General features: G+C 45.6%; 1 protein-coding gene across 1 annotated transcript in view; it reads left to right on the forward strand.

The window, feature by feature from the left end:
- LOC118226112 (glypican-1-like) overlaps nucleotides 1-20497 on the forward strand; it is a 102641-nt gene that overhangs the window by 71347 nt on the left and 10797 nt on the right. The window contains exons 3-5 of the mRNA XM_035415435.1: nucleotides 6630-7021; nucleotides 15631-15796; nucleotides 16333-16463. Coding sequence (XP_035271326.1) covers nucleotides 6630-7021; nucleotides 15631-15796; nucleotides 16333-16463 — 689 coding nt within the window. The remainder of the gene's footprint in view (nucleotides 1-6629; nucleotides 7022-15630; nucleotides 15797-16332; nucleotides 16464-20497) is intronic.

Below are 20497 nucleotides of genomic sequence, written 5' to 3' on the forward strand. Positions count from 1 at the left end.
TAATAATTCAGTCTGTACTGCAGTCTGTGCTGTTATGTACTGTATGTCTGAGGTGAATTCCCGTCAGTAGATTTCAGTTGGCCTGTGCTGTCTATCTTGGCAGGAGACCTGTCATTAGATTTGTCAGTCTGTGCACTGCTGTGTTTGTGTTTTATTCTCTCCTGTCATTGATTTTGGAAGACGCTCTCTGGCTGTCTCTCTGATTGGCCTGGAGCCAGCAGCTGTAGCCATGCGGAGGTACGAGGGGAGGTGGCCACACCTCCGCCGCAGGCCCACACAGGTGCGGTGTGCTGTTCAGGGGTCGGAGTGACGGACTGATGGACAGAGGAGAGAGGGAAAGGGAGAGGGGCCACAGTGGGGTTGGGGGTGGTGGGGTTTCCATAGCCACCTCTTGTACGCCTCCTTGTGGCTGAGCTTCTGAAGATAGGGCTTAGCCGAACCCTGTCTGTGGCCTTTTGTCTATAAACCCCTTGTCAAGGTCTGGAAGTCATCTTGGTTGAAATAATGTGATTGAATTGAGACCTTTGTTTTGTTCCATGGACAGGACTGTGGGTTGACTAAGCTATGAGCAGATATCTCTCTCTCTCTCTCTCTCTCTCCTCCTCGCCTACACACTCTGAGGCATTTAGCATTTGCCGGGAAAGAGTAGGTGTGAGTGTTTTTTGTGTGTGTGTGTGTGTGTGGGCAAATCCCATAACAGGGTGTAGTAATGTCGGTTGTATTCGTCCTGTAACTGCGGTGAATATTTATTCTGGAAAAACACCTCTCCTCTACGGTAAAGAATTAGGGAAAAAAAACAGTTTTTTCTATCTCGCTGGCTATCTGTGTGTCTTAAATGGAATATGAAGGGTTGATGACATTTCAGCTTCAGTTTGAAATGTATTAATCCAGGCAACAGTCATCTGTTGCAAGTGTCATCAAGTCAGAGTATTTTTGGTTTAGCAGATGACAAATCAGGGGTCAGCCGATCCGACAGAATCAGGCTCTTTGTTTGGTGTGACGTGGTCTCCCGGCGCTTTACGTTGCCTAGTGACGCTCGCTTTCAAGAAGACAAGGCATCGGCTGTCAAAAAATAACACTGGTCTCAACTGACTGAAACCCGTCTTCGTCTAAGACGTCAGTTCTTTCACACTCGCGGTCCTGACATTCAAATAATGGCAGAGATCTTAGACAGGAGCGTGCTGTGTCATGGCCTGCTTAGTCTCTCACCTTCCTCAGTGCGTTCTGAGAGAAGGTTTGCTTTTATTCACCGCCATTTCCAGTGCTGTGGATTGGGTGGTGAGGAGATATTCCTTAACATTTTAGGCAGTATGTAAAGACCTGCAGTTAACGCCCCGTCTGTGTTTGGCCTGATACGTGTGTCCTCCTCTCTCTCACATGTGCCTGTCAGAAACCTGCTGGAGTCCTGCCTTCTAACCATTTCCTGTACACAGAGCTCAGCTCTGTCAGACAGCCCGTGCGGTTATTGTTTGGCTTACATGACTTCCCGGTGCTGTTTTAAAGTCATTTTGGTTGTGGAAAGTTGCGATTTTGTCAGGTCGCAGGCACTTTCCTTGCAGCGTTTTCCTGGAAGTGCGATCTGGACCTATTTACACTGTTGCTGTGAAGTTGTGGTTTTGAGGTGCTAAAAAAGAAATTATAGTTGTTAAAGTGTTCCTGCATTGTTGTTATTTAACCTCACTTCACACTTCCTTTTTAAAGAAAAACTAAAGTTGCGAAAAACATTTTGTGCTACCTGGGCTACATGTAAGGCTTTTTTTACAGCTGAATATTTACTGAAGCAGTTTTAGTTAAAGTTCATTGCTGAAGGGCTGTCTGGGTAGTGTAGAGGTATAAGCACTCGCCTACCATCGCAGAGACCCGATCCCTTGGTCAGACGTTCCTACGAACACAATTGGCATTGTTCGCAGGTGGGAAGCCAGTGAGGGTATGAGTCCTGATCGTTGCATTAGCCTACTGGTTGGTCGGGGCGCCTGTTCAGCGTTCAGCAAACCTCCGCACACGTTACGCTCTCCCAGTGAAACTCCTCGCTGTCAGGTGAAAAGAAGCGGATGGCGACTCCACATGTATCGGAGGAGGCATGTGGTAGTCTACACCCTCCCCAGACCAACAGATGATAGCGCATCGACCAGGACCGTGATTCACATGGGGAATTGGTATAACGACTAAATTGGGGAGAAAATGGGACAAAAATGGCAACAACAAAAAAAGTTCATTGCTGAAGGTTAGAGAATCTATGCCTGATCACAGGGACTAAACAAATATTCTGGTTTCAGGTCCAGTCCTCAGCCAAAATGCCAGACCTCCACAGTAGTCAGTGAGATTAAGATGTACAGGGAAACGGAGATGCTAATACTTGCTGAGGCTGTATGGTATGCAGTGAAAAGGTAGATGTGATTTATTCTCCTATTATGAGGATAAAAAAACGAAACTTTGACTGACACTTCGCCCTGTGGCAGTTTCTGGGGTTTTCCGTGCCAAACGTCGGAAAGGGATCAACTCTCAGCGGTGCGTAGGCCATTTTGGAAGTGGGCTCACAAGCTTGTGAGAGGCCATAACTTTCAGACGGAGCCGATGCAGTGTTGTTCATGTCAGACGTATATTGCTGTGTCTGGCAACTTGCTGAACATGTATTGCCTGTAGCCTGGGAGGAAAGCGTGAGAGATGGAGAGGGAGGGGAGGAAAGTGACCTCTGTCAACTGGTCCCACGGCATGAATGTCACTCACTCATTTGTTTGTGAGAGAATGGGGTGAAAAGCAATTAGTCGTCAGATTGCTGGATCTTGTTACTCTACATGACGTGGCTAATTTATTTAGTCTTTTTTTTTGCATGCTGGCATTTAAACCAAAAGCCACTGCTGTGCGTGCGTGCATGCATGTGTGTGTGTGTGCATGTGACTCTAGTGTGTGGGTGTGTGGTCATGTTTGTGCGTGTCCATCATTGTGGTCTGGGAGTGCATGGCTACATGTGTGTCATTGCGGTGTCCTTCCTTCTTTTTTATTTAAAACTTGTGATGTGTTTTCTAAGAGTTTTTTTCTTCTTTTCCATTTGCTTATTGCTTCTTGAAACGACCAAAAAAAGCTAAATGCGCTCATTGGGAAAAAATGCACAGCTGTGTTTTAAGCTGTGGCTCAGAGGGAGATCTTTTCACTGCAAAACCACCGTGGATGAGAGAGAAGTGGTATCACTGCAGATGAATCATCACTTTTTAAAATACACGATGCCTGCTTCTCGCAACTGGTCATCTGTTTTGTTTTCTGACAAGGCGTCTCCTATGTCCTTGTTCTTTGCCACAGCATTAAAGGTGACTGAAAAGAGATGGTTTAAAAGTGAGACAGTGGTCATTTTATGGTCAGACATGACTGCTGATACAGAGAATAGTGCAATAAGCAAAACAAGTGGTGAGTTCTGGCCAGACGTGACTGCTGATACAGACAGACATCAAGGCCGCAAACGCAATGGGAACTTGTTTCTTGTAGCACTGTGAATGCACAGATTGCCTGGATAGATTCAGTATTTTTTTTTAAATATGTGGTTTCTATGTCATCTCCAGCCAGTAGCCTTAATCAATGTCCGCTTATGCCATATGTGCGTCTGACTGAAATGGTAATTATCACTTCTGTTGACTGTGTGTACTAATGGTGATACTCAGACTATAATCACAGTCATGACTCTGGACACTTAGTGTGAACAAAAGAGGAGACGGACATCATATAATATTAGCTCTTGTTATACAAGGCATATTTTCCACTGGACAGGCATAATCTAGCTGCATTTGGAATCTGATGGCGTACAAAGAGCCAAGGCTTCCAGTCTAGGAGTGGATAAGACCCAGATCCCCTGGTCCTCCCATTGGTTCTGCTGGCCATGGTTACCACAGAATGTGATGGAGTCTTTTGGTGAATCCGGCTGATTGTTGTCAACTCATAAATTTGGAAATTTTCGAGGTTACTCCCAGGAAGTTGTATTTGAAAGGCCGACAAAGTTGTTGATACCAGTGGTAAACTTAGGCAAGTTCCATGATACCCGAGTTAACCAGTTGTGATGTACCCTACATAGTCAAAAGTATGTGGACACCTGACATCCAACATCTCATCCAGAATTATGGCCATTAATATGGAGTTGTTTGACCCTGTGCTGCTATAACAACCTCCCCTCTTCTGGGAAGGCTTTGTCTTTCCAACGGATCCCAAAGGTGTTGGATGGGGTTGCGGTCAAGTCTCTGTGAGGCCAGTGAAATTCTTACACGCCGATCTCGACAAAACCATTTCTATGTGTACCCTGTGTGCCCTGGGGTATTGCCATGCTGAAACAGGAAAGGGCCTTCTCCAAACTGTTGCCACAAAGTTGGAAGCACAGAATCATCTACAATGTCATTGCATTAAAGTGGAATTGCACTTTATAACACTTCTGCTTCTCATGACTGATATTGTCCTTCTAATGAATGTGTCGCCCTTCATTTTTCGATTAGTTATTTCATTATGTTAATATTTTACGCTGTTTTGTTGTTTTCCTTTACAAATGCAGGAAGTAGACCCAGGCAGTTTAGTGTCGAACTTGAGGATGCATATCATTGCGCGACCTCTGATGTGGGCGTACCTGCAGACAATAACATTAGGTTGGTCATAGAAATAGTGTTGTATGACTACTAGCTAGCGAAACCGAAAATGTCTGAGGACAAAGGAGATTTTGTTTTTGATCATGGGATTGTTGTGTCCTATCGATTCGAGTCGGAATACACAGAAGAAGAGCTGACTAATTTGCTGGCTGATTGTGCGAGAGCGGGTTGAGATTGAGGAACCACAGGCTATTCCCAGGACAAACGGCAACTGGTGGTAGACATCCTATGTATCATGGACAGATGCGATAGCGTTAGCCAACCCGCATAGTACCTACCTCGAGCGGTTCGACCAATGATGGGAAAATGGTGGGTACAGCTCTCCAGGCTTCAGACGGTCGTCTTGGTAGTCGGTGCCTTCAAAGTAGTCGCTGCATACCCTTAGTCCTGGTTTGCGAACTTCTTCGGCTGTTATGTTGGGGTGTCTGATTACATCCAGCCATGTCTGGCACAAAGTAGCATCGCGTGGAAAACTATGAAAATGTGCTTTCAAGTCAAGTACAACCAGGTACAATGCACCTCATTATTACACCGATATCGCATCAAACAAAAGCTAGCAGATGTTAGTTTGTTCGATTTCAGCGCTAAGTTGACAGAATGTTTTGCTTCGCTTCTTCTTGATTTTGTCGCGAAACGAAATCGAAGAAGAAGAAGATAAAACCGGACACAGTACTACTGTGGACTTGCGCTAAAAAAGAAATAAGTCTTTGTTTCTAGTGTTAGACAATTAAAATGAAATAACTAATCGAAAAATGAAGGGCGACTCATTCATTAGAAGGACAATATCAGTCATGAGAAGCAGAAGTGTTATAAAGTGCAATTCCCCTTTAAGACTTGCATGTCACTGGAACTAAGGGGCCTAGCCAAAACCAAGAGAAACAGTCCCAGACCAGCGGACATCTGTATACTTTTCGTCATATAGTGTATCACTGCCACCTAATCTTCCCCTGATTTATTTGGCAAAAAAAAGAAGTTATTTCACTCTCCACCTTAGCTAATGTGTGGTGAACGTTCTGGTGCAAAATGGCTGCCATGTGGTGGAGGGTGAGGTGAGTTCCCACTCATCACTGTAAAGCATTTTGAGCATTCAGAAAAGTGCTATATAAATGCAGTCATTTATTCTTTCACTAACCTCACTCTGCTGATAACAGTTTCCGGACAATGGTAACAATGTACCAGGTTAATGGTAAATATATCCATAGAACTTTTATTTATTTGTCTAGCATAATGTGTTTAAGCAGAGTTGCCAAGTTTCCGATTTAATGTGTTGACGAGACTGACTGTATGCAGCATTTATATCGCTGTGATTATGATGTAATAAGAGGTGTGGCCACAGTGGAGAGTCAGCCCCTGTGCACCTGTAAAACAGAACAAAATCTGTTTTAATGCGTGTGTGTGTGTGCGTGCGTGTGCGCGTGTATATGCATGTGTAGGTGTGTGTGTATGCACCGTTCAAGCTGTGGCAAGAATTTTTGTTTTATTTGTATGTCCTCAGTAAAATGGGGATGGGGCGACATAGCTCAGGAGGTAAGAGCGGTTGTCTGGTAGTCGGAGGGTTGCCAGTTCGGTCCCCGCCCTGGGCGTGTCGAAGTGTCCCTGAGCAAGACACCTAACCCCTAACTGCTCTGGTGAATGAGAGGCATCAATTGTAAAGCGCTTTGGATAAAAGCGCTATATAAATTCAGTCCATTTAAAACGAGATGGCTGTTGGCTTATATTAAAGCAGGCTGCCTTTTTACTCTGCCTGTTTTGAAAGTCTTCTGGTATTTTCATGTCGATTTTTAACCCCCAATAAAATGTCAGCATCTCTTACTACATCTTTGGTAAGTAATGATTTAAAATAAAATAAATAAAAAAACTAGAAAGAGCAATATTGGGTTTATCTGCAGTGCCTGCGCATAATATGGAGAAGCAATATTTTTAAAAAGCAGCTGGAGGCTGATTAAAGCGACTGGGGAGCTGTGCATGGAGTTCATTTTTTTGTTTGTTTTGTTTTGTTTTTTCCCACAGGCTATTTCCTGGAGCTGCTGAACGGATCAGAGCGTTCCCTGCAGGAGTCCTTCCTCACCATCTACAGGGCGCTGTACTCGCAGAACGCCCACGTCTTCCAGGACCTGTACGACGAGCTGCGGCGCTACCACCGCGGTGCCAGTGTCAACCTGGAGGAGGCGCTCAATGACTTCTGGGCGCGGCTGCTGGAGCGGCTCTTCAAGGCCTACAACCCACAGTACGCCATCGGCGACGAGTACCTGGAGTGCGTGGCCAAGCAGACGGAGACGCTGCGGCCCTTCGGCGACGTGCCACGTGACCTGAAGCTGAAGGCCACCCGCGCCCTCATCGCCGCCCGCTCCTTCGTTCAGGGCCTGACGGTGGCCGGCGAGGTCGTGCGCAAGGTCTCCCAGGTACGGCCAGGCGCTGCCGGCTTGTTTCCGCGGGTTATAGCCGAGCCGCAGGAGGGTCTTACGGCCCGTTCTGTTCGGCTATGTGTTCTTATGTTCTTATTGTTCCTATTTCAACAGAACAGAAAAATGCTGCTGCGCTGGTTTCCTTAACCGCAAAACAAAAGAACCACCGTCTAACTGAATGAAGTTATGGATGTCCTGTTTAATGCTGGCTGGGTCATCTCTCCTTGGCCAGGCAGCCAGACCCAGCTACACAAAGCTGTCAGATAGAGGAGGCTAAGGCTGGGGTCAATTCAGCTAAGAGATTATTATTCACTCCCTGAAAAATGCCATGTGAGGATAAAAAATGTTGCTCTGTAGTCACTGAATTAAAATGGAATTGACCCTCAACTCTGTCCATTTCTGGCCGATAGCCAGATTCAGTCCGAAAACTCAAGTGTATTTACTTAACTGTCTGTAATGTTACAAATTTAAGGCAATCCTGCATTTGTTGCTGTTTTTTTAAGCTGTAAAAACAGTTTGCTTTTGTAAGGTAGATATAAACTGCTCCTGCACATTGAAGGACTGTTCTTTTTAAAAACCCTTTTCATGTTTCTTAAGTCCATGTTCTCACCATTTCCCCAGAATCAAATATATATATATATTGTTCACAGAACAATATCAACCAAATTTATTCTGCTGTGGTAATATTTGGCAATATTTCCAATCAGATGTATTTTTAGCATTACTGTGTTGTGCTTCAGTGACTGTGAGTGACAGAAACAAGAAGTCAAGCATGGAGACGACATCTTGTCGAGTGATACAGCGGGATTGGATTTTTACTGGCTCGTCTGCGTGTGATATCCATAAATAAGCCTTCATCTTTTATAACGGTGCTAAACCTGTCTGGCTCAATTTGATTTATAGCCTTTATATTGGTGCCAAATTATTATGTTGGCAGACATAGCCGAGTACAATGAAGTAGCTTGTTCAAATTATTTGGGTACAAGAACGGGGGGCGTGCCTGTGCACGTGTGTGCAGTGTTGTCTCGTAAGGAGCAATGCTCTGGCCCAACCTCACCTCACCTCACCTCGCTCGCCCTCAAAATCCTTCCCCTGATTACCACCCTGGGAACCTTGGAATGAGTCAGTTAAGGAAACACCATAGGTCTCCATTGACACTGCCGCCACAGAGAAAAGGGCAACATATTGGAGAGGTACATTGCGCTGGCATTTCTGCGGGACGCCCCATTTCGAAACGGCCTAGCGGCACCTGCGCAATTACCATAAATCTCTCCATTCTCTCCATCTTTCTCTTTCTCTCCCCCGCTTTCTCTCCATCTTTCTCTTTCTCTCCCCCGCTTTCTCTCCATCTTTCTCTTTCTCTCCCCCGCTTTCTCTCCATCTTTCTCTTTCTCTCCCCCGCTTTCTCTCCATCTTTAGAGCAATGACGCAGGCAGCTGTCTTAATTTCCTCCTGGCCTCTGCATATTTCATGATTTTTGGCTTTGAAGGGTGGGACTCGTTAGTCAGGGAGGAGGCATGGAAATATGTTGGCAATTAGTAGAGCTTTTTTACCAGTGTCACTGGGACCTGTTAGCGCCTGCTGCTGCTGTTTCTCATGGAACTGATCTTGTGTTTAGCCTGTTAAGCCTTAAAGATACTCAGCTGATTTGTTTAACAGACGTGACATTGGCACTGACATTCAGCCTAAATGCAGCAGTTTTTTGTGTCATGCTATGCTAACATATGCACTGTATCTACTGAACCCTATTGGCTAGGGACCTGTAAGGTATCTTTAAAGTCATCTTACATATGCAGCACAATTCTCTAAGTATATACCGCATATACTGTAGGAATTAGCAATTAATTGTAAGCGCACTTCAAGCTCCCAATTTAGGATATTGACCCACAATCTGCAGTTCTAGAGTGCAGTGGCAGACATCCTTGCTAACTGCAGATGGTAACTAAGGAAATGTTAGGAAACCTCACTGCTGAGCGATGCTGGGGAAGGAAGGCAGGAGGGGACGCGTGGAAGGGACTGCCTGTGCGCGAAAATGACTTTGCCTCAAGGTCACCTGCCGTCCCTTCCTCCACCGTGCTGAGGAGAGGGGGGTCCCCAGCTCCCTGTGGAGAGGCTGCTTTCGTACGGGGGGGGGGGCTGGGACAAGGGGAGCGCCATCGAGCATGTTTGGGGGGGGGGGGGGTGGCGTGCAGCTACCGAGGGTGGAGCAGAGCGACGCAATTAATCTCCCATTTATACCCAGATTCCCTTCCCCCATGTTTGTGCGCGTGGCCGTAAAGGTCAGATTAACGTGCTACTTGATTAATTTCTTAGAGTGATTGCCGGGGGGGGGGGGGGGGGGGGGGGGGCTGTGCTTTTACTGCTGGGTCTGAGGTGAAGGTCCGACGGCCCCTCTGGCACCTGTGGAGCTGCACACCTGTGAAGACTTTGGTTGTGTGTGACGCGACTAACTGAGGAAGCCTCTGCCTAACTGAGTGCCTTCCTTAACAGCTAAAAGTATGTTGTGTTGCGTGGGTGCATATGTGTGTACTGGTGTGTCTGCGTGTGTGTGTGTGTACATGTCTTAACCTGAGAGGACCTGTACATGAGAGTCTCTTGTGTGGTACTGATGCTTACAGATAACAGATATTTCTGCCACCGATTGAAGTCGCAACTCCCCTAGTGTTATTATTCTATTTAAACTAGCTTTAATTTCTGAGCATATAAATATAATATGATTATACCCTATTTTTATTTGGGGTCCAGAGTAGAAATTTTGTACAGTAGTACACCTGATGTGATGAATGAGCTTGAGAATGGCTGAAGCAGCTGGGCGTATTAAATTAAAGGGCACACAGTCCACAGGATGCTGCAACACCAGGGCTGCGCCCCTGCAACTTTGACATGGACCAGCAGGGGGGCGACGTAGATTCATTTATGAGGAAGGTGGTACTAAATCCATCTGCTCCTGTACCAAATTCCAAATCTGTCTCTCTCTCTCCCTTCACTTCTACCTGCTCTGCGAGATTCTTTCACCCCATCCCCCCTTCCCCTCTTCAGATCCTCGACGCATACCTCCACGTGCCCTTAACAACCTGTTTCCGTTTCTGATTGGCACAGCAGGGGAGCAGGAGGCGCAGAATTTAAATTGCAGCTTTGCTTTAAACAGGCTGAGTTATGCGCCATGGTTACCCAGCATGGAATCCCCCTGCCCCGCCCCCCCCCCCCCCCCCCCCCCCCCCCCCCCCCCCCCCCCCCCCCCCCCCTTTGCAATGTGAAACCTTTTTTAAGCTATCTGTAGAAAGTATCGTTCCCGTCTCCTCGCCTGATATCACTTATTTTGCCTCGGCGGAGGGAACAATCAGAATTTTTCCGTCCTTTGTGTAAGTCCACCTGCGCTCGATCGCTCGGCGGGGCGGGGCCGCCAGGCGGTGTTCACAGCCTGTTAATTAGCGGACGACTGAGCGCGCTCGCTGTGCGCCGTTGGTCTGCAGTCAGGGCACGCGCCGTCTCGGAACCGGCTCTCGCTGCCTGGGGAATCTTCTTTTAAACGCTGCTTTTCCTTTAAACTCGCTCTGTGCGCTTAAGCATCTTAAGCTGCTAAACTAAACAGGATGCAGTCTGTTATGTGGGGGGTGGGGGGTGGGCGGGGGGATGCAGGAAGGTTAAAGGTGAAACATACAAACAAATTTTTTTGAATAAAGCGAACAAAAATCAAGATTGCGGGCGGGCGTTGGTGGAGAACTGGGCCCCCTGGTGGCAGAAGATGGTTGTGCGGGTGAGACGGCACAGTCGCCAGCCTTACAGGGAGGCTGTTAACCTTGGCTGCTCCTGCAACTGTCCACTGTGCAAATGGGGAGCCGCTTATGTAGATTTTTGGGCCTCTCGATTGGCCCTGGATTACAGCCTCAGCTGGGCTCATTAAAGTGTGGGCAGCCATGTGACTGAGACGGCTGTATTAAAGGGAGGACCCCCCCATATACACACTCACACACGCACTCTCACACAGACACACACACACACACACTCTCACACAGACACACGCGCACACGCACTCTCACACAGACACACACGCGCACACGCACTCTCACGCAGACACACGCGCACACGCACTCTCACACAGACACACACGCGCACACGCACTCTCACACAGACACACGCACACACGCACTCTCACACAGACACGCTCACACACACACGGCCCTGCCCACACCAATCTCCTGTGTCCTGTATCCGTACCACAACATTTCTTTCCCAGGCCTCCAATTAAAGTTTGAAGCAAAAAAAAAAACCCAAAAAAAAAAAAACGAGGCCATGTGCAATATCGCTGTTCTTAAAAATGGTGCCAGTCAGCGCAGAAAGCTCAGGGAAACTCACACTTTCCGTGCTAAATTGTGATCTAACGGAGAGGCGCAAATGGGTTCTGCCGGGGGGGTTGGGGGTTGGGGGGGGGGGTGCAGAAAAAGGCTAAATGTTTGTTTAGAGGGAGAAACGTCTGCGGGAGCCGCTTTCACGCTGCGCCGTTCCCAAGGCGCTAACGAGCGCCGGGGGGGTTTCTGTCGGCCATGCGCTTTGCTCACTCGCGTTCCCTAATTTGTCAGAACCGATTCTACTAAACGAGATCGGTAGCTGTTGAATGAGGTGTGCTTTGTTAGGGGTTGAAGTGAAAACCTACAGGATTATAGATCTCCAGGAACAGGGTTGGGCAGCCCTGTGATAGAGAGTTAAGAAGGGAAGAGAATACTGGTTAATGTGTGTAATTTTGCCCTGTGATGTCACATACCAAAGCTGACTAATGCAGCAGCAGCAGCATTAATATTTATCCGTCCCCTGCGGTGTGCCAGGGCAGCAGGCTTTCACCAGACTGTCAGAACCAATCAGGAGCAATCGTGGCATTAGAAGGGCTGTTTAATTGCATTAGGCCCGTTCTCATTGGCTTATGGCGGCACTTTCCTGGCTCCAGTCGGGAGGAAATGAGAGGGCTGGAGCAGACATGACAAGAGTGGTGTGAGAGTGGCGTGCGCACCACCTCACCTCCTCAGCTCCTCACCACCTCACCTCCTCGCCTCCTCACCTCCTCACCACTTCACTTCCTCACCACTTCACTTCCTCGCCACCTCACCACCTCACCTCCTCGCCTCCTCAGCTCCTCACCACCTCACCTTCTTGCAACCTCACCTCCTCACCTCTTCACCACTTCACCTCCTCGCCTCCTCAGCTCCTTGCCACCTCACCTCCTCGCAACCTCACCACCTCAGCTCCTCGCCACCTCACCTCCTCACCAGTTTCAGCTCGGGACAGTTGGCAGTGTGGGGCACGGATCTGTATGACCACACGAGCTGATCTGAGCAAGTGAGATCAGCTCACGTGGCCACTCTCCTTTTTCTTCTTCTTCTTCTTTTTCCTGCCACACATGCTCACACAGAATATGTCTCCCCATTGGTCAATTTACTTACATCGACTAATTAAAACGTCGGATGCAAACACAAAATGATCATATACCAGTGCGCATGTTTAAAAGAGTACAACTCTGCATTGGTGATGTCTTCTTCCCTTGTAGCCTAGTGGGTAGTGCCATTGTTTTTTGGTTGAAACTGTTTACAGGACTGAGAGACCCGGGGTCAATTACCCCCTTCGACTGCAGCAAATCTCTAAACTCAGTACACTGGCTTGCTGCCTAACTAAAAATACATTTAAACTATTGCTTTTGCATCTGTAAAATCTTTCTGTATACTTCAACATACTGTTTTCTCACATGGGGGAGCATGCTCTAAAGTCTGCAAAAGTCTTTCGTTCCCCTATTCAGGGACCATATTAATGGTCACAGAACCTCTGGGACTTACTATGCATAAGAATCGATCTATGTTGTCTCTTCAATACATGTTCATTGTCTTCAGTTTGAGCAGTAATACTTTCACTGTAGACATACAAAAATATTTTTGTTTAGACACGTTTGACATTCTAATTAAGTTCTTCTTAGGGAGCTTTTTAGGGATTACTGTCAACATGTCAAAAAAACAGACTCGGCACTTTGAAATAGGCAGTTCCAATTTTCAGTGTTAAAGCCTAAAAGGAGTGCTCAAATCTTTCAAAATAAAGAAATAAATTTAAATATCGTTGTTTACTCCAAGCTGTTAAACAGATCTGTGTCTCAAGTCAAGATGTTTCTTGTTGAATTGTTTACCACAGTAAAGTGTGGTGGCGTAGTTTCCTATTTTAGTTTCTATTCTTTAATTTTTTTCTCAAATGTATATTCTGTTCCCCTTTGTACTGCCGACTTGTTACAGATAAAAGAAATACAAAAACCCGAATGACATTTTGTTAACACGGGTAAAAATTTGTAGCCTGCATTTCTTCTCAAGCATGAGGTGTGTGTGAATATCTATCGGTTTGTCTCCCAAAGTGTGCAATTTCACAGTGCTTGCCCTCAAATTGCCTGGTGAACAGGGACGTGTTTGTTGGTTAATGATTGAGGCGCAGTGTTAATTGGCGTCCAGATGTAGAGAGAGGGGGAGCTGATGAGTCAACCTGCAGGTTTCTCAGTGAGCAGAGAGAGCCGTGGTGCTTTTAGGAATCGAAAAGGGCTGCGAGGGTGACTCTCTGCCCTGGGAGTGGCTTGTGTGTGTGTGAGTCTGTGTGTGTGTGTGTGTGTGTGTGCATGTGCGTGTGCGTGTGCGTGTGCGTGTGTGTGCGTGTGTGTGTATGAGTGTGTGTGTCTCTGTGTGTGTGTGTGAGTGTGTGTGTGTGTGTGTGAGTGCGTGTGTGTCTCTGTATGTGTGTGTGTGTGTTTGTGTAGGAGTGAATGTGTGTCTCTCTGTATGTGTGTGTGTGAGTCTCAGTGTACGTGTGTGTGGGTGTGCGTATGAGCGCGTGTGTGTCTCCGTGTATGTGTGTGTGTGTGTCTGTGTGTGTGTGTGTGTGTGTATGTGTTTGTATGAGTGCGTGTGTGTCTCTTTGTATGTGTGTGTGTGTGTGAGTCTCAGTGTATGTATGTATGTGTGTGTGTGTATGAGTGCGTGTGTGTCTGTGTGTGTGTCTCTGTGTATGTGCGTATGTGTCTGTGTGTGTGTGTGTATGAGTGCATGTGTGTTTCTCTGTATGTGTGTGTGTGTGTGTGTGGGTGTGTATGAGTGCGTGTGTGTCTCTGTGTATGTGTGTGTGTGTGAGTGCACATGTGTCTCTGAAGTTTTTCAGTGGTAATTGGGACATGATGCTACAGTTGTTATGATTGTTTCTCAATCGTTGTTCTCAGTTTCAGCCTGAATTAGGCTATAATTTACTGTTGATACTTAATTTTTAAATAGCAATAGTTTCAATGATTTAATCCATTTTATTCATGATGCTGTATTTTTTCTTTTTTCTCTTTGACAGAGACATAGGTATTGTGAGCTCACCCCTTATTAGTTTAAATATACCTTAAACTGCCCTCTACCAGGCAACAAAAGCTCCAGGCATTTTTCTGAAACAGGTCAGGATTCATATAAGCACATATAAAATGGAATGTGATTTTTCTTGTAATAGTATAAGCACAGAAATGCATGGTAAACTGAAGATCAGTTGAATTTTATAAAAGAATTAATAAAAAACAATCTGTTAAAATTAGCTGGTAAAGCAAGAAGCATTGGAAGAGAAGGAAGCACAATCCTTTGTCATAGATATTTGACTTGATTAGGATGAAGAAAATCCAGGGAAATTCGGTCAGAAGTCAACCAGTTTATACAACTGTGGATATGACAGAAACCATCAGGGATATAAGCTTATTGGTATTAACCTAGTTTACACCCATTTCGCCATCAGTAAATGCGATGACCTCACCCAAGGCATTCTGGGAAACAGGAATTGTAGGCTTGCCTGACAAACTGGGTTTCATTTTTCGAAGCTGTGAAATCACATTATGGGAGAGGTGTGGATGTTTTTTTTTTGTACTTCAGAAAACAGCCCTGGACACTTTGAAGCTGATACTTTGATACTTTGAACTTCATGATCTGGGGATTCATTTAAACCAGGTGAACTCAGGCCCAGGACAGATTATAAGCGTTACAAATGGCTCAGTGGCCAGGGGCTTCGTTAATTTACGGAATCTGAAACGCGGTCCAATCCTCCGGTGTCAGTTGCGGCTCACCAGGCTGCAGATTTAACTTGCACCATCAGTTTCAGCCTAAATTATCCTTTAATGTCTGTCCTTAATTCGAGTGAGTTGTAATAGTTTCTTTAATGATTTCATCCATCTTGCTAATAATTCTCACATGCTGATTTTCCTTAATGAATTTAGCGAATGTAATCATCTGGGGGTCCCGTATGAGAAATGTTGAAGTCTGGTGCGGGTTGGCAGGTCTATAACTTATTTAAAGGGTTACGAAAGCCACCCCAGGGGGCCTCCAAGTGGTCTAACTGTATTTGACCATTTGAAAAGTAGTTTTTTGGAATGTTGTTTTTCAAAATGTCAGGTCAGTGTTCTAGAACTCCATTGCTTTCAATTACCAATAGTGATCAGAATTAGAATGTTCAGCTAGAAACATTCTAATCGCACATTTGTGATCTTACACCTTCAGGGCTAAAGGGCTAAGAGAGCCTCCTCCAGGGATCCTCCAGGTGTATAAAGTGCTGTTAAATCGTCTGCTCCCCAGGTGCCCCTCAGTCCCGAGTGTGTCCGAGCCATTATGAAGCTGATGTACTGCCCGCACTGCCGCATGATGTCCTCCATCAAGCCCTGCACCAACTACTGCCGGAACGTGATGAAGGGCTGTCTGGCCAACCAGGCCGACCTGGACACCGAGTGGCAGAACCTGGTCGGTGAGTGGAGCTCTGGGCCCGAGGCTGATGGCTGAGCCGCGCAGCGGGAGGTGTCCCACGTGCTGGCCGGTTTAAGTTCCTAACGCGTTATGCCAGTGACCCTCAGTCCTGGCATAGTCTTGGAGGGCCACAGAGTCTGCTGGCTTTTGTTTTTTTTTTTCGCCTTGAGATCAGCGACCGATTCAGACTCATGGAACCAGGTGACCTGTGTTAGCTGTATAATGAGCTGCTTTAACTGATTAATTGCTGTGCTACTGAAGCGTTGAATAACAGCAAAAGCCAGCAGACCCTGCGTCTCTCCCGGACCAGGACCGAGGACAGCTGCATTACACTGTTCAGAATGAGTTCTGCAGGTGGCCAGGATCCGTTATTATGGGGTGTCAATGCGGTTCTAAGCGTTTCTGTGGTCTTCAATCACATACTGCTCTCCTCTCTCCCACGTTCCCTCTCTCGCTCTCCCCGTGCTCCCTCTCTCTCCTCCCTCTGACGCTCCTTCCCTCCCTCCCTCCCTCCCTCCCTTCTCCTTTGGGGCGCAGACGCCCTGCTGCAGGTGACGAGCCGCTTCACCGGGGACTCCAGCGTGGACATGGTCATTTACTCCATCCCCCTGCGCATCTCTGAGGCCATGCTCGCCATGCAGGAGAACATCGAGGTCTTCAACAGCAAGGTGAGAGTCCTGAGAATCGCCTGTCTTCTCAACCAACGTCACTATCAGCTCTTCCACACAGAGGGGCCCCAGTGCTAAAGAGTCATAAAGTGCGATGAACCCTTCCATTTCTCATCCTAAGATTCACTGTCACGGTTTGCAATTTTCTTCCTCCTTTGACGGCTCGCTGTACGTGTTACCGGAGAAAGGGAGCGGGGTTGATTCCGTGTTGTAAATGCTGAAAATGAGTTGGGAGAAAAAGCTCTTTAACTGCAGAGCAGAGTTGGAAAGGTTTACAGACTCAGGAGCTCCTCTTAAAGCAAGTTGAAGCAATAGGAAGCAATGCACACTGTTAATGGGGAAACATTTTAGGGACCCAGCACCCCAAGAATATCTCTCACTCTCTTGTATGCACAGACACACACATACACGCCAACGGACACACACATACACGCCAATGCACACGTGCACAGAATGTATCTGAACAAACACTATTATCTGCTGGAAGTGGTGGTGTGTTTTCCAGTGTTGTCCTGCAAACTCAGGTGGTGTGTTTGTTTGCAGAGATAAGAGAGAAACCATCTCTCTCTCTCTGTCTCTTGCTCTCTGTTTCTCTCTCTCTTTTTCTCTTTATCCCCCTCCATCCCTCTCACGCACACACACACACACACACATGCACACACACACACACACACACACACACACACTGTGAGGTAAAATATTGCATCTTGTTCATGTTCTCTATTTGAGAAAAATCTATTCTTTTAGCATATGCAAGCTGACAAGAAGGTGTTTCTGTAATGAGCTCCAGATCTGTAGTTTCCCTCTGGCCAGGGAACACCCAGACCAGCCTTTACTGTTCTTATTCATTTGCTTTTGTGGTGGTTAAGCAACATTGCCATGACACTGAAAATGCTATCAAAACATGTTGATAGCTACTGCAGCACAAGACCATGGCACACTGTCACTAGCTACTGTAGGGCAGGGCAGTTAGCTACTGTAGAACAGTAGCATAGCACAGGTAGCTACTGTTAGCATGATTATTTTGAACAGAGATCCATTGGATCTCACACCCCACTGGGGACTGTGGGGTCTGGGAGGAGAACATGCCAGGATGTGGATTCCATCACTTTTAGCAAAATCATTTAAGACGAAGTAGTCTTTTGGATTTCAGTGTGAACTCTTGTGCGTATTAAGTGTTTAAGCAAGGTGCTGAAACATGTCTGGGTTCTCCATCGTTCATGAAGATATAAATAGGGAATCATTTGCTGTACATCATCATGTGTACAGTTAGTGTTGCTTAATCTTGAACCCCCTAATGGAAATGGAATATGCTGCAATACATTGTAAATATGTGCCTTTTTGGGAACATATACATTGGGCTCCAGAATTATTGGCACCCTTAATAAAAATTAAAAAGAAAAAAGGCTGCATATAATAAATGACACAGATAATAATCAAGCATATGGGAAAACTATATACTTTTATTTCAGTACATTTACTCTCATGCTTCAATGTTTTTTTAAGTAATCAAATTTTTTCTGAAAACCCTAGGTGCCATAATTATTAGCACCCCTAACAATTATTGTAAGTAAAATCAAACAAAATGAAATTTGCGAAACAATTGAACTTAAAGGGGAATTGCACTTCATAACACTTCTGTGCTCATTTTCACACCTACCCGGAGTTTTGTGTGCATCCCAGACGGTTTTTAGGTTGCTTGCTTCAATATTTAGATATTTGTCGATTTTTGATTCTTAGATTCCGTGTGAACAAACCTCTCCCCCCATCCAATAGAAGCCCATTCAACATCAAACTCCACGTTAGACTCATAAACACACATCCCTGCTTCTCATGACTGATAATGTCCTTCTAATGAATTCGTCCCCCTTCATTTTTTGATTATTTATTTTATTTTAAATTTCAAACGTTAGAAACAAAGACCTATTTTTTCAGCGGAAGTCCACATAGTAGTACGGTACGTTTTTTTCTTCTTCTTCAATTTCGTTTCGTGGCAAAATCGAGAAGAAGCTAAGCAAAACATTCCGTTAAGGCTCATGCAGATAATGGCAGACTATGTCATAAAAGTTCTAGGCATCATTGCGATTGTCACTCTTGCTAACTTCATTCATGTGTCAGAGATGTAACGTTACAGTCTTGTAGTTTAGCTGATGCGCCAAGCCCTATACCTCTGTGTTCAAAACAGGATTTTACGGTAACGTTACTCTCAGCGAGACACATGCCGCTCGGCCCTGCAGTGGAAAAGGGGCTAAAGTCTTCAAGACTCCGGGGTGTAATTTTACTGGTGGTGACTGTGAGCTCTAGACAGATAGGCTCAGCCTCTGCGCACTGCTGCATGAGAGTGCACATTACGTCTTCATCGCTGCCTCACTGATTGCCTCGGGAAGTAAGGTGACCATATTTCTGAAATGAAAACCGGGGACATTTCCAGTTCGGTGGTCAATATATCATTAAAATACCCAATGTTATCACCTATGAAATAAAAAAGGGGAAAATTCCGGTTTTATGTATTTTGACCATGGTAACTGTTGTTCTGTAATAAACTATGGTCTTGAAAAGACGTTTGTGGTGATGTTGTGGATTCACTTGACACTTGCTAGCTTCTGGCCGAGTTTTCCACAGCAGTTTTCTCTAAAACTAGCGTGAGCAAGTAGTTAGTAGAAGAAGAAGAGTGCTGCTATAGCGACCAGCCCCCTCTGTTAGCCAAAACAAGCAATTGAGACAACCGGTAGGCTCTGCTGCCCGGTCTTTCTTGCCACGTAAAATATTTTTTCACTTTGCGGTCTGTTTTTAACGCACAGTTAAAAACGAGGACATTTCCGGGGACAGGCCACCAAAAACGGGGGCTGTCCCCGTAAAACGGGGACATCTGGTCACCCTATCGGGAAGTGAAGTGCCTCGCTGTTTTTTATATTTTCACGATTTCTGCAAGTGCAAAAAAAAATTTTGCACCCCAAATCAGCCTGCAAATTAGCCAGCTCTTCTTCTGTGTATTCCAGCTCGAATCGATAGGAAACAACAATCCCATGATGAAAAACAAAATCTCCTTTGTCCTCACATTTCGGTTTCACTAGCTAGTAGTAATACAACACTACTTCTACGACCAACCTAGTGTTATTGTCTGCTGGTACGCTCACATCAGAAGTCGCGCAATGATATGCATCCTCGAGTTCGACACTAAACTGCCAGCATTTGTGAAGGAAAGCAACAAAACAGCGTAAAATATTAACATAATGAAATAACTAATCGAAAAATGAAGGGCGACAAATTCATTAGAAGGACAATATCAGTCATGAGAAGTAGGGACGTGTGTTTGCTCACACGGGAATCAAAAATCTACAAATATCTAAATATTGAAGCAAGCAACCTAAAAATCGTCTGGGATGCACACAAAACTCCGGGTAGGTGTGAAAATGAGCCCAGAAGTGTTATAAAGTGTAATTCCCCTTTAATTTAGTTCATCTCAGTCTAAAGGAACTATATTGTGTCGTTCCATCACTTCCAGTTTCACTAGAGAATAAAAATGAGGTAACAAGCACACAAAATCCCTTTGTGATCCATCAGCATGGGAAAAGCCAAATAACTGTCAATTCAGAAGAGACCGATGGTCATTTACCATCACAAGTCTGGTAATGGGTACAAAAAAAGACATAAACGGTTAAACATACCACTTAGCACTGTAAGGACAATAATAAAAAGGTGTAACACATATGGAATGGTTTCAAATTTGCCAGGAAGAGATAGCAAGTGCATGTTGTCCCCACGGATGGTGAGGAAGATGGTGAGGGAGGCCATTAATAACCCAAGGATCACTGTTTAAGAATTGCAGAGATTGGTTTGTTTCTTGCGGTCAACAAGTCTAAAAAAACATAAAATGGCACCTCCATACCAACTAACTCTTTGGAAGGCATGAATACAGCCCTTACTGAGCACAATAAACAAAACCAAGAATCTGGAGCTTGCCAAACCTCATTGGAATTATGACTGGAAGAGAGTGACTGGATCAGATGAGACCAAAATTGAATGGAGGTGGG

This window comes from Anguilla anguilla, chromosome 4 (genome assembly GCF_013347855.1).
Source record: "Anguilla anguilla isolate fAngAng1 chromosome 4, fAngAng1.pri, whole genome shotgun sequence".
In the NCBI taxonomy this organism is placed as follows: Eukaryota; Metazoa; Chordata; class Actinopteri; order Anguilliformes; family Anguillidae; genus Anguilla; species Anguilla anguilla.